The sequence below is a fragment of the Aspergillus neoniger genome (assembly GCF_003184625.1).
Source record: "Aspergillus neoniger CBS 115656 unplaced genomic scaffold BO87scaffold_58, whole genome shotgun sequence".
Lineage (NCBI taxonomy): Eukaryota > Fungi > Ascomycota > Eurotiomycetes > Eurotiales > Aspergillaceae > Aspergillus > Aspergillus neoniger.
Window position 1 is genome coordinate 13,009 of NW_020291186.1, and position 14,710 is coordinate 27,718.

Below are 14,710 nucleotides of genomic sequence, written 5' to 3' on the forward strand. Positions count from 1 at the left end.
AAAACATATACAGTATCCAATTTCAGCTCTTCATACATCCAGCGCAACCGCAACATAGCAAAAGACCACGATAACTCTTTTGAATCTAATCCAAGCACCAAACACATATAGAACCCCACAAATTTTACTAAATAGGTACCTAAATCCTGCGATACACACAGGTACCCGACCCATCAGCCCGGATCTATACAAATCACGTGATACACAGTAGTCGCGCGTCTCCCGGCGCGTCTCCCCAATCCCGATCAATCAATCAACCAATCTCCATACTTCATCCTACAACCACAAAACAACAACAACGACCGAAAAGAGCCCGAAACGAACCATACCTCAAGTCATAACATCACGAAAATACCGCACCCTGATAAAACTCCCCAAGTACCTACCTACCTACCTACCTACCTACCTCAACCCCGCCCAACCCAACCGACGAACGAACGAACGATATAAACCAAACCATGTCCACCGAACCGACCACCCAAAGACCAGGCGCCTCGCCCTCACCACCCCCTCCCGCGCCAGTCCCCCTAACACCCGGCCCGCGCGCCTCCAAACTCCAAGAGATCTTCGACAAGGCGCTGGCGCGCACGCTGCGCGCAAACTCGTACGCGAATTTCAGCGGGTGTTTTCCGACGCCGGCGAAACATGTCCCGGCTAGTTTGGAGAGTGTGTGGAGACAGTTGAATGCGAAGTTGGAGGAGAGCGCTAAGGCTGAGTTCGAGGATATTTTGGCCGAGAGGGATGCTGTTAGGCAGTTGAATGAGTTGGATCGGTTGGTTGGTGAGGCGAGGGTTAGGAAGGAGAGAGGGGTTGGTGGGGATAGTGTTGCGTATGTTTCCCCCTTTTTTTTTGAAGCACTTTTGTGTGTTGCTTTTTGGTATTGTTGGATTGGGGCGGGGGGAAGTGGATGATGGATGGCTAACTGGTTTATTTGTTGGTAGGCCGCATACGTTGAGTCCGGAGGAATTGTACAAAGCGCATTTGTTGCCGCATTTGATGGAGACGCAGGCGGATTTGGATGCCAAGATTAATTCGGTGCAGAATCAGAATGCTGAGTTGGCTGGGAAGGTCCAGGCGCAGAGGTCTGAGATTGAGAGTTTGTTGTCCGGGTTGGAGGCTGTGGTTGCTGATTTGGAGGGTGCTGCGGCCGCGACGACGCAGTTTACGAGTGAGCATCAGCTTCGACAAGAAGCTGCGCAGATGGATGGAGAGGTTAAGGCTAGATCCGAGATCTGATCTGGTGGCTTGCGATTTCTACGATGGCGGGGACAGGCTTCCCTTTCAACGTTCGAATGGGCCGGGGTATAGTATAACTACGACAACAATATCTCCATATCGCCAGGACCCATCCATCCCTCTTCGACCACCTCCTCCGCAACGAGCATCAGCTCCTTGGACGCAGCTCTGCGAAGCTGCTGGACTTTGTCCTTTTGGCCTGCCAGTGCAGCAGCGATGGCCTCCTTGCAGGTTCCGTCTCGTTCCTCGTCCGCAGCACCGTCCCTCTTCGCCAAGGCTGCTGCACCGCGGTAATAAGTCTGGGCGTTGCGCAGCAGTGTAGCTCCGTTATCTCGGGCCATGTTATAGTCCCATGGAGCCAAGCCAAGCCTCCACCTACCCATCTCCACGTCTCCCCTTGCCAGATGAATCTTTGGCAGGTTCTCAGCAGTGGGGAGTTTGGACGCTTTGCTCAGTGCGTCCAAGGCAGCGGACAGTGACTGCCATCGAAGAGACAGCGCTTTCGCAAAGGCCTCCGGCTCATACGGAGGGAGATCTGTGAGCGCCGTGTTGAAAGAAGTGAGCGCGTCGGCTTTGCTGCACAGGCCATCCGGGTCGTTGGATAGATCCAGATCGGGACCGAAAGCTCGCGAGACTTCTTCGGAGTATGTTCCAACTTCAGTCCGTCCGCTTCTGTATAGAACTTCATTCAGGGCGCAGGCGAACTTGGCACGAGCCAGGGTGGCTTCGTAGTGCCTGTTTGACCCCTCGACATATGCTGAGATTCGTTTCTGCAGCTGCTCGGATGAATACTCTTCTACCCAAGTGACTCCTACTTCCGGGTTGAATGTGAGTAGGTTACAGAGGCTTGTGATGGCATCCAGTTGTGCCACAGCAGTATCGACGAGTGTGTCCTTGGTCACGGGCTCAACAATAGCAGCCCATTGTTCTTGCTGGTCTGAAGATTTCGAATCGTCCGCAGGTGGCAGTTCTGGCGGTGTATCTTGCATCTGTGTTTCAGCAGGGTCCGTCTCGCCGGACGTCATCTGATTGATCTGCTCCTGCATTTCGGTGTACTTGAGTTCCTGTACAGTTAGGCAACGTTGGAAGAGTTCTATGGCTTCTTGCAAAAGCTTCACTGCCTGGGACAGCCGGTCATCCGATGGACGTTTGGCTTCGGTCAAGGCCTCGGCAATGCTGGTGAGTACTTGGGCTGTGTTGAAGAGCGCATCTGCATTGTCTTGCTCCAGGTCAAGCGCTGCTCTGTGAGAATCGAGCGCTACTCGCAGTACGTCCAATAGCGGCGCCGACAGCTGAGCAGCTAGTCTGGGATGTTGTGTGATTTCATATTGAACTCTCGCTCTATCAGACATCAGTACCTAAGGTTACTTACTGATGGACGCGGCCATAATGAGTAGATAGAGCAACAATGAAATCGGATGACGTATGACGTACTTGTTATAAGCCAGGTCAAAAGCAGTGGGATGTTTGCTCAAGCCTTCGTCATAGGTATTGATGGCGCGCATGAAGAAGCGCAGGGATTTGGCTGCATCTCCGGCGCGCCATTTCTCTCCGGCCTCTTCCTGTTCGACACCGACTGGAACATCTTGGTTAGCTATACGGCAATATATGACAGGCGATTGACCAAATGAAAATAATTTAGTTCTGATGCTGGGTGACTCACGGGCTAGGTATTCATCTGCGGTTTCTGGGGCCTAGGCAATAGAGTTAGAGGGAAAGTAATAGTCGCGGTCGAAGGGTCAATTGAGCATACCCGCTGTGTCGCCTTTTTCTTATTAGGCTTGGTGTCTTTGAGGAAAGACTTTGGCTTGGGCATTGTCAACGTCCAGATGCGGCCAGAGTTTTCCGATAAATAAATTCCTCGGCGCAATAAATATAAAGCACGGTGGATGTTAGGCTAAAATCTCAGTATCAAATGGGAAGCTGCAAAATCAACAAGTATATGATGACGTCCCGCGATGTTTTTTTCGAAAATAAGAAAGACGAGGGGTAGCTCCATAATGCCGGCGTTACGGAGATACCGCCTTAGCGCCCGCTTTGAGATTAGTAGGGAGTAATATCCCCCGTCTAATCATAAATATAGTACTTTTGACAGACTGAAGATAAATTAAGTGGCCCAAAAATTCATATAGATAAGATGAGATTCTATCTAGCTATCAGAACTATTGAAGCCACGGGCTTATCAACTGATACTATGAGCGGTCAGCACCTAGTCTACTACTAGTCCATGCTGAGTGGACTGCCCTACAGCACTCCCGCTCCAATGCAAGTCAGAGTGATAGTGTGCAAGCAAATCCCGTACGTCTGGCCAAACAAGAAATGATATTCGTCCTTTTCCCTTCAACATCCGGCAGCGGTGTCGTGCATATTGAAGATCCTTCAGACGGGACGGAGCAGTCAATCAATCATGCATGTCTTACATCGTTTGCAGTCTTACAGCCAGTTTTCTTACTACACAAGACAAGACAAGAAACAAGGAATTTCATAATACATCACATGTTATTATTGTATGCCAACCACTATTGAGTGAGTCGGCACGGAAGAACCGGGAGTAGGCGGAGGGAGTAGAGAAGGTTTGCTGGGGTTCAAGGACCAAGGAAATGGGGGCCGCTTGGTGGATGAAGAAGATGCGTTGCTGCTGCTGCTGCTGCTGCCATCGTCGGATCCGCGTGGCTGCCCACTTGCCCGCACGTGGCGGGCCTGGCCGGGAAGGGCCTGAACACTCTTACAGTTACAGTAAAGTAAGTAGTAAGTTATCTAGTTAGTTTTCATAACTAATTGAAGTCAATAATCCTCCTAGTGGTGGAATTCCCGCTGTTTTAAACTACGAACTAGTGGTGTATAGATATAGCTAGGGTACCATCTGTGGCATTGTGAGAGAGACTTGGTTCTTTCAGTCTGAAAAATGAATCAAGAACGTGTGCAGAATACTCAAGAAAAAGCAAGTATCTTTAATTTAGTTTGCAGGCCTAATCTGGTAGATATTTAGGACTACTACCTCTTTTACGTACCTGGGAATAGGGGCAGCTAATATGGTATGATGCATCCACTCCGTTTGGTCTGCTCCTTTCAGCCAGCCGATCGCCAAATCCCTCAAGTATACTCCTACTCCGTAATTTCAAGAGCATGACGATCAATCCGTCGGGCGCGCAAGCATCCCTGTTTGGTGATGGCGCTCGTGTCTGCCGCCGACGTCCCAACAGAGTCCGGTGTCTCAGGCTGCCTGCGATGGTTTAGCCGGCCTCCAAATGGGTCGCATACCCATCTTTTTGTCCCTGCCGACCACTGCACTAGACACTAAATTTACTGGAGAAGCATGAGAAAAACGGGCTTGTAACCATACTAGTTAGTATGTACCTCACCACTATCAACTCTATCTATCTATCTCTCGTGCCAGTTAACCAACAAAGTTCCCTTCACCACCAAAGATAAATACAGATCTGGGCAAAGGAGGGGATCGTAGAGAGAATAAGGACAGGAAAACCTTAAAAGCCGTCCAAACGACAAACCCTCCCCCCCTCTCCAATCCTTTCCGACCGTCGACGAGGAAGAAGATTTTATCAGCATTGCGTTTTGGCGCCTGCCGGTGACCCACCCCATCCGCCTCCTTCGCCCCCGGCCTCTCCTGAGTTGAATGCATGGCACGGCTGCGCGCAGTCCTACACTGTCATCAACAAGCTCGTTCTTACTCTTACTCTTCCTCTTCCTCTTCTTTTGATTTTGCCCACGTCGGATATCTCCTCTGATCTATACTGATCGCATACAGACCTTGGAAGTAATTGACTGCCCCAAGGTGAGAACCCCTCTTCACTCCAGCCCTGCTGATCCCGGCTCAATCAAGTGTCTTGAACCACTCGTCGGGATCATTCTCCCAGAGAAAAAACTTCCTGATTAGTTATTGATACCTTGCCTTCCCTTTATTCCCTCCTTTATTATCTCGACTGTGGACTTCCCGTCTGCTTGTCTGGGTCTCTTGTCTCTTCGGTCCTGCTGCAGTCGTTCCTTTGATATCCGCACCTCTTTTAAGTTCTCGCTTCGCTGACCGGGGTACAATTCCATCTTACAGGTTACGAGTACGGTCTTCCCGGAAGTCTCGCAGCCTTTGTTGTTCCACTATTCTGCACACGCTTTGAACTACACGCAATATACGACCCACCGCATCCTACCACCATAGTGGACATGGCTAGACATACATCGCTTGAATCTGAGAGACCCATCATGGCCCAGTCGGTAAGTCTACATGGACTACGTGCGATGTCCACGCACTTATCGCCGTCGCAATCTCGTCTGATTCGATCATAGGCACGTACCTCCAAGCGGTTCTCGACTGTCAGCGAAGCCCCTACAGTCGCCTCGTCGGAAACCACCTTTGCAGGTCTGCCGGCCGGAGACCCCAGACTGGCCGATTTCCACAATCTCCGCGATGGACTGGAGCGCCTGGAAAACAAGCCCCTTCTGAAGCAGCGTTTCGTTCCCACTCCGGAGAAGACCGATAACTTGAGCAAGTTGGCATTGGGTGCCAAGGTGGAGCGCGCCCTTGGACGTAGAATGACCAGCCAGGACGCTGTCATGCGAGAACCCGTGCTGAACGAAAAAGCGGTGGTGGAAGCCCCGTGAGTTGTTGCGGACGTGTCGTGTGGTGTTGACCGAAAGTTTGCATTTTGATACCTTACTACTGGACCTTTTGCTCCCTGTCCCCATGGCCACCTGGGCCACGGCTGTTCTAATGTTGCATGTTTTCCCGGCTTGCCAGATTTCCCCTGCGGCGGGTTCTATGACCGAGTTCGATACCCGTCTTGATGAGAAGCTTATCTTTACCTGTCTATCATACCCCCCTTCTGAGCCAGCTATCTACTTTTGATTTGATGCGATTTCGCTGCGTATACCAACCCTAATCTACTGTCTGATAGCCATCTACTTATTTGATTACTGGGATAATCCTGTGATGTTTATGAGGGGGTGTGGTATTGTGTCGGTTCCGTTTACTATATGACAAAGGAGCACGCTGATGACTGGATATACGAATCCGAGATCTGCCAGTGATCCATGTTGTACACAGCTCTCTAGACTATGTATTGTCTACATTTTGAAATAGGAAACAAGCAAGAATTTGAACCCCGATACATTCTACGAGAAATGGCGAAGAGAGAGTGCTTCGTATCACAGGCTGTGCATCGTAAATGGTAGTAGAACAACTATCGGTTGAGGGTCCAGCATCATCGCCAATGAACGGGTCTGTTCGGGGGCGATTGAATCCACCGCATGCTGATATCATGGATGGCAAATAGACTGGCCTACCGCATTGTTTCACTGCGTCATCAACACAGATCCGACAGCTGTTTCGTTTACAGATTATGTACTACTACTGAGTGCCAGCCCCATGATCCTATGTAGATTTAGGTCCTACCATCTGTATATCTGACCGATTGGAGTAATTGGTCTTATTCCGCCCCAATACTGCCACCACTGCTGCCACATTTTGTCACTGATCGCGGTCGTCCAGTCGATCGACGAGATGCGCCCGTGAATCATATCAGCCAGAAGTAGCAGGCGGTGAGCTCGGGGCCAAGCGCGATATGTCCCAATGAAGACTAGCGCCGGGCACTTCTGGGTTCGGCTGGATTTTGCACCAGCAAAAACGAACGGCTTGACTGGCCCTTCACCTCAAAGTCGGCTCTCTCTCTCTCTCTCTGCGCTGCTGCTCTCAGCAACCTCTCGTGTCTCTCCGTCCACCCTGTTACTACTAGCTGTTACTTACCACACTCCCCCAAACTTAACTTCCCTCACCACTCTTCAACCACACACACACACACACACACACACACACACACACACACACACACACACACACACCCTACTTACCAACTCCCCTCACCCTACCCTCCACATATACACAAACACCCCATCTTCCTCTTCATATTTCCTTGCAATTATCATCCTCAGCCAGTTTTTCATCTGCTCCCACCTCTTTGTCTCTTGAAACAAGCTCCGTCTCTCTTCGTCCCCGTGCTTTTTCCCTCCCGAATCTGTTGCCTCGGGCTTTTCCCTCGCACACTCAATTCCGGAATCGCACAAGGTTCTTTCTGTTATTAACCTCGACGACTCCGACGCGCCACCTTCTTACCTTTCATTGATCTTTTCTTTTCTTTTTGATTCACTTCATTGCGCCTTCGGGGAGCAATTTGTTCGCACATTTCACGTTGTAAGTCCTTCATTTTCACCTGCAATCGTGACCCGGATCTCTCTGCCATGGCCATATACGTCCAAGCTTCAAAAGCACTGACAAATACCAGTATCGGGGAATATTTCTTACTAGATTTTTTTCCCTTCCCTCGTCGCATCAAGCCTCGCATCCTATCCAGCATATCCTTTTGCTTGGCCTTTCTCTCTTAGACTTTTATCTTTCTTTTTCTCGAGCCTCCAAGTTTCATTCATTTCACAATGGCCGACACGACCCAGGCTCCTATGAACGGCGGCTACCCTGCGCAACACGCTTACCCCGACACCTTCACCCACGCCCCCGCAAACGTCAACAGCGCGGCCAGCTTCCAGCCTGCGCCCTCCTCTACTCCCTCGAACGCCCCCGCAAATGACCAGAAGAATGGTATCTCGAAGGATGAGGTTGGCTGGTACTTCGTGGAGCAGTACTATACCAACATGAGCCGCAGTCCGGAGAAGCTTCACCTCTTCTACTCTCGGCGTTCTCAGCTCGTTTTCGGCACCGAAGCTGAAACCGTCCAGGTTGCTGTGGGCCAGAAGGTGCGTGTTGATATCTCAACTCCATGGGATCTATTCCTGTCCAGTAAGGTCTAATATACTGACATCATCGTTACATTATAGGCTATCAATGACAAGATCAAGCAGCTTGACTTCCAAGACTGCAAGGTCCGTGTCTTGAACGTCGACTCTCAGGCCTCATTCGATAACATCCTGATCTCTGTGATTGGCGAGATCTCGAACCGGTCCGAGCCTTCCCGCAAGTTTGTGCAGACTTTCGTGCTGGCCGAACAGCCCAACGGTTACTATGTCCTGAACGACATCTTCCGGTACCTTGTCGATGAGGAGGAGATTGAGCAAGAAGAAGCTGCTCCTGCTGCCCCTGCTGCCCCGGTTGAGGAGCCGGCTGCTGAAGAGCCTGCACAGCCTGCAGCTGAGACTGTCCCGGAGCCCGAGAAGGCCCAGGTAGACAGTGAGCCTGCCGCGGCTAAGGTTGACGAGAAGCTCGAGGAGGCCGAGCAGACTGCTGAGGCTAAGCCTGCCCAGGAGGAAGCTCCCCAGACCAATGGAACCGCGGCTGAGGAAACCCCTGTCGAAGCTGCCCCGGAAGCTGCTGCCCCGGTTGAGACTGAGGCCCCCAAGGCTGAGAAGCCCGCCACTCCTGAGCCCACCCCTGTGCCCGAGCAGAAGGAAGCTCCTGCTCCGGTCAAGGAGAGTGCTCCCGCCAGGGCGGTCCCTAAGACTTGGGCCAACATCGCCTCCAAGTCTGGTGCCTCGGCCCCTGTTGTTCCCGCTGTTCCCGTCGCTCCGGTGAAGCCTGCTCCCGCTGCCAGCTCTGCTCAGCCCACGGCTCCGGCCCCCGCCCCCGCCGCTGCTCCTGCTCCCGCGGCCGCTGCCGCTCCCGAAGCCGCGTCCAGCCAACCTTCCTCGACTGATGGTTCTGGCTGGCAGACTGCGGGCCATGATCACAAGAAGACCCAGTCCCGTGCGGGTGAGGAGAATGTTCTCGCATACATCAAGAACGTCACCGAGAAGGTTGATGCGAGCTTGCTCAAGCAGACCCTGTCTCGCTTTGGCAAGCTGAAGCACTTCGATGTGAGCCGTGCTAAGGTATGTCACCTCTTAACCCACCCGTAATCCAGATCAGAGAAGGAAAAGCTAACCTTGCGTCCAGAACTGCGCCTTTGTCGAATTCAGTGATGCCGCGGGCTATGCTGCCGCTGTCGCTGCCAACCCCCACCAGATTGGATCCGAGCAGATCTACGTGGAGGAGCGTCGCCCTCGTACCAATGCCTTCGGTAACGGTAGCTACGGTGCGGGCCGCGGTGGCGCCGGTCGTGGTCGTGGTGACCGTGCGGGCAGCCAGGGTCGGGGAGGCTTCCAGCGCGAGGGTCGCGGAGGCTTTGCCCCCCGTGGCCGTGGCGGCAACGTCAACGCCAAGGGTCGCAACCAGGCCCAGGCTGCTTAAGCACCTTTACAACCAAAAGTACCTCTTGACGTCTAACGAAGAACGACGAGCGAACGTAAGCGGTGGTCATTTCAGTGGGCCTTGACCGCTTCGTTCTAATCCCATTCTTTCCTTTTTTCTTTCCCCCCTTTACAAAGCCTTATATGATTCCTAGCCCTTCCTCCTGGCTTGAGACGGTATACGGGTTTAGATGCTCACGGCGATCCAGGACATGTATTACTCTCCCCCTTTACTTGATAATGACATGTGTTATGTGGCCCTCTTGTCACAGTGCATATTAGCGGTTGGAAAAGTTTCTTATCATCTTCTCACTGGGCTTTGCTTGGTCGTCATCATGACTTTGGTTTCCTCTTCCTGTGTTGCCATGACCTCTTTATTTTCTCTAACCTCTTTGATGGCTCCTTATCTTCTTAGCATAGCGAGCTGAATGCCCATATTTCTTCATCTCTGATCTCTGGTGGCTTTTGACCTCCCATCATCATTGTTTTTTCTTCTCTCCCACCATGTTGACGACCGTCGCAGTCCATCTCTGGCTTCTTAGTCCTGGCTCCTGCCTAGTTACACTTCTTTCCCTGGCTTCTGGTTCATTGTTTCTTATTTGCGGCCTCGTCATGTTTTGAGGAGTGTAAATGGATGGCTTCTTGCTGGAATGTTTCTTCATTATTACGTCTCTCTCATTTGTGTGCCGTACTTTCCTTGGGGGCTAGCTCCCGGGGGGGTTCAAGGGCTACAGGGCGGTGGGTAGCGGGCGGTGTTGGCTCAGGATGATGTGATTGCAAATTGTGCAACCACAATGGAGCAAAACGGATACAAGAAAAAAAGATTGAAGACATCTACAGAAAACAATCAAACACAAAAATCTCGCTAATGACTTGACGCCCTGTATGTAGTGAAATGACTCTAATCAGGGTGCGATAAAGGGTACTTAAGGTTCCCAGCTGGCGCAAGTAGTGTAGACACAGCAAGCAAGGTGGGAGGGGGTCCAAGTGGGGAATGAGTCAATGGCTCATGTAGTGAATAGTTAGTTAGTTCTTCAGGTCAACTACTGTGTGGGTACAGAGTACTTCCAGAGGGCATGCCTGAACTGAAGTGACACATCCAGTGAAGTACTGTATGTAGTAGTAATTGATGGTAGCCGTGGTAACATTGGTTACTATGAAAGCACACAAAGCGGTCAGAGTGATAGCAGCTCGGGATTGGCTGGGAATGGAGGGGAAGGGAAGAGGGAGGAAGAAAGAGCGGAACGTTCTAGATAGTGGGCCTCAGGCAGCCAGATCGCCCCCGGAAGTTATCGCCAGCAAAAAGAAGCAGGAAGACATCTGGGGAAGTTCCCCCCAAGCATATCTATACTAGATAGGTTACACAATGGAGCATAACCACTGAACCCCCCAACCAGTAGGGGGGGTGGCAGGCGCCGAGCAAAGGGGAGAAACAGGGCTGGTTAGTGCCCTGGCACGGTGTGGGCAGAAGCATCTAGATCCCGCAGCTGGAAGGCGCTGGAACATCCTCTGGGGGGGGGGGGGGGAAGCTTGGGAGTGTCGAACAGTAGCTGGAGGAGCAGCATGGAATCGGTGGAAGTTGCTGGATCGCCGTAGAAACGCCGCACTGAAATTTTGTGACGGTCCGCCCAAAGAACATTAAGGTCCCGCCCCGTCGCCTGTTCCCTTCGGTTCACCAGCTATTTTTTCTCATTCTTCTCTTCCTCTCCATCTTAACTCTCTAATCACTCTTCCCTCCCTCTCTCCATCTCCCTATTCTTTCTGTCACCTCGTGGGCAGTTCTTCATCTCCTTTCCTCCCAATTTGTGATCCGTGATTTAATCCTCCCATTAACCCTTTCATAACTACCTCCCACCTTTCAATCCGTTTTAAGGTCAGTACTAGTTATCCTATCCCTCCCTCTCCCCACCTTGAAGCTCTGACTCAGCCACTATCGTTTGGGTGCAAACTTGGCTCAGAGCGGGAGGCAAGACAGAATTTCTAGAAATTTCTGCCCTTTTCTTGCCTTCCTTCCCTCTTTGTCAACAAATATAAAGACTCTTCCAATTCCCCTTCCGTTTTCAACCCACTTCCCTCCTTCTCCACTTCAGAATCATCTGGAGGAGCTTTGTCATTTCGCTTCCTCTTCCGCTTCCTCCCTTCTTTTTACTGACATCCCTACCCCTCCTTCAGAAACCAGTCTCTCTCCTCCTACCGCCACCATGTCTGCCGAGACTTTCGAGTTCCAGGCTGAGATCTCTCAGCTCCTCTCCCTCATCATCAACACTGTCTACTCCAACAAGGAGATCTTCCTGCGTGAGCTGATCTCCAACGCCTCCGATGCTCTGGACAAGATCCGCTATGAGTCCCTGTCCGACCCCTCCAAGCTCGACTCGGGCAAGGATCTCCGCATCGACCTGATCCCCAACGCTGAGGCCAAGACCCTCACCATCCGTGATACCGGTATCGGTATGACCAAGGCTGTAAGTTTTTCCTTTACTCCCTATTCTTTTCTCTGCCATTGAGCAGTAGACGTTCCAAGTTTAGAGCGAATTCTGACTATAGACTTCTTTTAGGACCTTATCAACAACCTCGGTACCATTGCTCGCTCTGGTACCAAGCAGTTCATGGAGGCTCTCTCCGCTGGTGCTGATATCTCCATGATCGGTCAGTTCGGTGTTGGTTTCTACTCTGCCTACCTTGTGGCCGACCGTGTCACCGTCATCTCCAAGCACAACGATGACGAGCAGTACATCTGGGAGTCCGCTGCCGGTGGTACTTTCACCCTCACCCAGGACACCGAGGGTGAGCAGCTTGGCCGTGGTACCAAGATCATCCTCCACCTGAAGGATGAGCAGACCGACTACCTCAACGAGAGCCGTGTCAAGGAGGTTGTCCGCAAGCACTCCGAGTTCATCTCCTACCCCATCTACCTCCACGTCCTGAAGGAGACCGAGAAGGAGGTCCCCGATGAGGAGGCTGAGACCAAGGAGGAGGAAGAGGGTGACGAGAAGAAGCCCAAGATCGAGGAGGTCGATGAGGAGGAGGAGAAGAAGGAGAAGAAGACCAAGACCGTCAAGGAGAGCAAGATCGAGGAGGAGGAGCTTAACAAGACCAAGCCCATCTGGACTCGTAACCCCGCCGACATTACCCAGGAGGAGTACGCTGCCTTCTACAAGTCCCTCTCCAACGACTGGGAGGACCACTTGGCCGTCAAGCACTTCTCCGTCGAGGGTCAGCTCGAGTTCCGTGCCATCCTCTACGTTCCCAAGCGTGCTCCCTTCGACCTGTTCGAGTCTAAGAAGACCAAGAACAACATCAAGCTCTACGTCCGCCGTGTCTTCATCACTGATGACGCCACTGACCTCATCCCCGAGTGGCTCAGCTTCGTCAAGGGTGTTGTCGACTCTGAGGACCTTCCTCTCAACCTGTCCCGTGAGACTCTCCAGCAGAACAAGATCATGAAGGTCATCAAGAAGAACATCGTCAAGAAGACCCTTGAGCTCTTCACCGAGATTGCTGAGGACCGCGAGCAGTTCGACAAGTTCTACTCTGCTTTCAGCAAGAACATCAAGCTCGGTATCCACGAGGACGCCCAGAACCGCCCCACTCTGGCCAAGCTCCTCCGCTACCAATCCACCAAGTCTGGTGATGAGGCCACTTCCCTTGCCGACTACGTCACCCGTATGCCCGAGCACCAGAAGCAGATCTACTACATCACCGGCGAGTCCATCAAGGCTGTTGCCAAGTCTCCCTTCCTCGACAGCCTCAAGCAGAAGAACTTTGAGGTTCTGTTCCTGGTTGACCCCATTGACGAGTACGCTTTCACTCAGCTGAAGGAGTTCGACGGCAAGAAGCTGGTCGACATCACCAAGGACTTTGAGCTTGAGGAGTCCGAGGAGGAGAAGGCCGAGCGCGAGAAGGAGGAGAAGGAGTTCGAGGGTCTCGCCAAGAGCCTCAAGAACATCCTCGGCGACAAGGTCGAGAAGGTCGTTGTCTCCCACAAGCTCGTTGGCTCTCCTTGCGCCATCCGTACCGGCCAGTTCGGTTGGTCCGCTAACATGGAGCGTATCATGAAGGCCCAGGCCCTCCGTGACACCTCCATGAGCTCTTACATGTCCTCCAAGAAGACTTTCGAGATCTCTCCCAAGTCCTCTATCATCAAGGAGCTCCGCAAGAAGGTTGAGGCCGATGGCGAGGGTGACCGCACCGTCAAGTCCATCACTCAGCTGCTCTTCGAGACTTCTCTCCTGGTCTCCGGTTTCACCATTGAGGAGCCCGCCAGCTTCGCTGAGCGTATCCACAAGCTCGTCTCCCTTGGTCTGAACATCGACGAGGAGGCTGAGACCACCGAGGAGAAGGCTGCTGAGGAGGCTGCCCCTGCCGCCGCTGCTGCCGAGAGCTCCATGGAGGAGGTTGACTAAATGTTGACCGCATGATGTCACGATCTTCTTTTCGAGCAAAATGGAAATGAGATGTAACTGATTTTTTTGATGACCCGGAAACTGTTCCAGCGGTATTTGCATCAGGGATCTAATATTCACTGAACGATATTGCGTTAATAATCGGAACGGCAAAGGATGGTTTTCCTTTGATCCTTTTTCTTCTTTTTTTACTGAATCACGAATTCTACCATTATTTTCGGCGTTTTGAGCGTTTATTACCCCCAACCTAAATACATTCCGTCTGATCCGCTTGTGGTATTAGTACGGTAGATTTATCTCGAGAATAAAAGCTTTCTCTGTTCAACTTGATGCTCTCAACATAGGTCGTAGTATAAAATGGCAGTAATATCCATCTCTGTATATGAATTGATTCCGGCTAATTTCTTCCATTATATATCTACCTATTTACATAAGTGATTGATTTAAACAATTCAACCACTACGTGAACTCACTGGTCATCTTCATTGTTTAATCCCTAGGTAATGCTCTTATGCTCGCTACAGTTATCTATGCATACATATATGAGCAGCACCATGAACCAGGAGAACGTCAGTCCAGTCAGGGTCAGGTCAATATGCTGTCGACTTTCACCAAAATAGCTATTTGGTTAGTTAGTTAGTTGGTATATATCGACAGTATCAAACAAACAGTAAGTACTATTAGTTGCCTAGTAGTTCAGTGATGGTAGTAGTATTCTTTAGTATACTGAACAGTAGTAGTAGTAAGCCATACATACTACACAGTGAGTAGTGGGTACATGCACATACGTACTATACATGACCTTGACTTTTGTATGGAATGTGGATTTATTCTTATATTGGGGGGGGGAGAAGGGGAGGGACTGAACTTACTAATAAGTACTAGTA

At 51.3% G+C, this 14,710-nt stretch overlaps 7 protein-coding genes across 7 annotated transcripts; 5 read left to right on the forward strand and 2 right to left on the reverse strand.

Moving 5' to 3' along the window:
- Positions 1-335: 335 nt before the first annotated feature.
- BO87DRAFT_202457 (PMF1/NNF1 family protein) lies at positions 336-1,310 on the forward strand. The gene is made up of 2 exons (XM_025618556.1): positions 336-829; positions 942-1,310. The coding sequence occupies exons 1-2, from the start codon at positions 459-461 to the stop codon at positions 1,234-1,236; spliced, it is 666 nt and encodes a 221-aa protein (XP_025474312.1). The 5' UTR covers positions 336-458; the 3' UTR covers positions 1,237-1,310.
- On the reverse strand, positions 1,242-3,157 carry BO87DRAFT_381009 (uncharacterized protein). Its single transcript, XM_025624425.1, has 4 exons — positions 2,990-3,157; positions 2,900-2,930; positions 2,671-2,812; positions 1,242-2,577 (listed from the first exon to the last, which is right to left on the reverse strand). The coding sequence occupies exons 1-4, from the start codon at positions 3,050-3,052 to the stop codon at positions 1,314-1,316; spliced, it is 1,500 nt and encodes a 499-aa protein (XP_025474313.1). The 5' UTR covers positions 3,053-3,157; the 3' UTR covers positions 1,242-1,313.
- Positions 3,158-3,414: 257 nt separating this feature from the next.
- On the reverse strand, positions 3,415-5,307 carry BO87DRAFT_449981 (uncharacterized protein). Its single transcript, XM_025628383.1, has 6 exons — positions 5,179-5,307; positions 4,932-5,054; positions 4,774-4,883; positions 4,430-4,511; positions 4,248-4,328; positions 3,415-3,951 (listed from the first exon to the last, which is right to left on the reverse strand). Exons 3-6 carry the CDS (start codon positions 4,874-4,876, stop codon positions 3,822-3,824), a joined length of 396 nt encoding a protein of 131 aa, XP_025474314.1. The 5' UTR covers positions 4,877-4,883; positions 4,932-5,054; positions 5,179-5,307; the 3' UTR covers positions 3,415-3,821.
- Positions 5,104-6,118, forward strand: BO87DRAFT_202498 (uncharacterized protein). Its single transcript, XM_025618557.1, has 2 exons — positions 5,104-5,466; positions 5,539-6,118. The coding sequence occupies exons 1-2, from the start codon at positions 5,416-5,418 to the stop codon at positions 5,851-5,853; spliced, it is 366 nt and encodes a 121-aa protein (XP_025474315.1). The 5' UTR covers positions 5,104-5,415; the 3' UTR covers positions 5,854-6,118.
- Positions 6,119-6,786: 668 nt separating this feature from the next.
- Positions 6,787-7,446, forward strand: BO87DRAFT_202549 (uncharacterized protein). Its single transcript, XM_025618559.1, has one exon. The coding sequence runs from the start codon at positions 6,821-6,823 to the stop codon at positions 7,214-7,216; it is 396 nt and encodes a 131-aa protein (XP_025474316.1). The 5' UTR covers positions 6,787-6,820; the 3' UTR covers positions 7,217-7,446.
- BO87DRAFT_202532 (NTF2 and RRM domain protein) lies at positions 7,402-9,516 on the forward strand. Its single transcript, XM_025618558.1, has 4 exons — positions 7,402-7,438; positions 7,530-7,995; positions 8,077-9,063; positions 9,128-9,516. Exons 2-4 carry the CDS (start codon positions 7,678-7,680, stop codon positions 9,419-9,421), a joined length of 1,599 nt encoding a protein of 532 aa, XP_025474317.1. The 5' UTR covers positions 7,402-7,438; positions 7,530-7,677; the 3' UTR covers positions 9,422-9,516.
- Positions 9,517-11,134: 1,618 nt separating this feature from the next.
- On the forward strand, positions 11,135-14,053 carry hsp90 (chaperone Hsp90). Its single transcript, XM_025624426.1, has 2 exons — positions 11,135-11,882; positions 11,976-14,053. Exons 1-2 carry the CDS (start codon positions 11,622-11,624, stop codon positions 13,821-13,823), a joined length of 2,109 nt encoding a protein of 702 aa, XP_025474318.1. The 5' UTR covers positions 11,135-11,621; the 3' UTR covers positions 13,824-14,053.
- Positions 14,054-14,710: the final 657 nt, after the last annotated feature.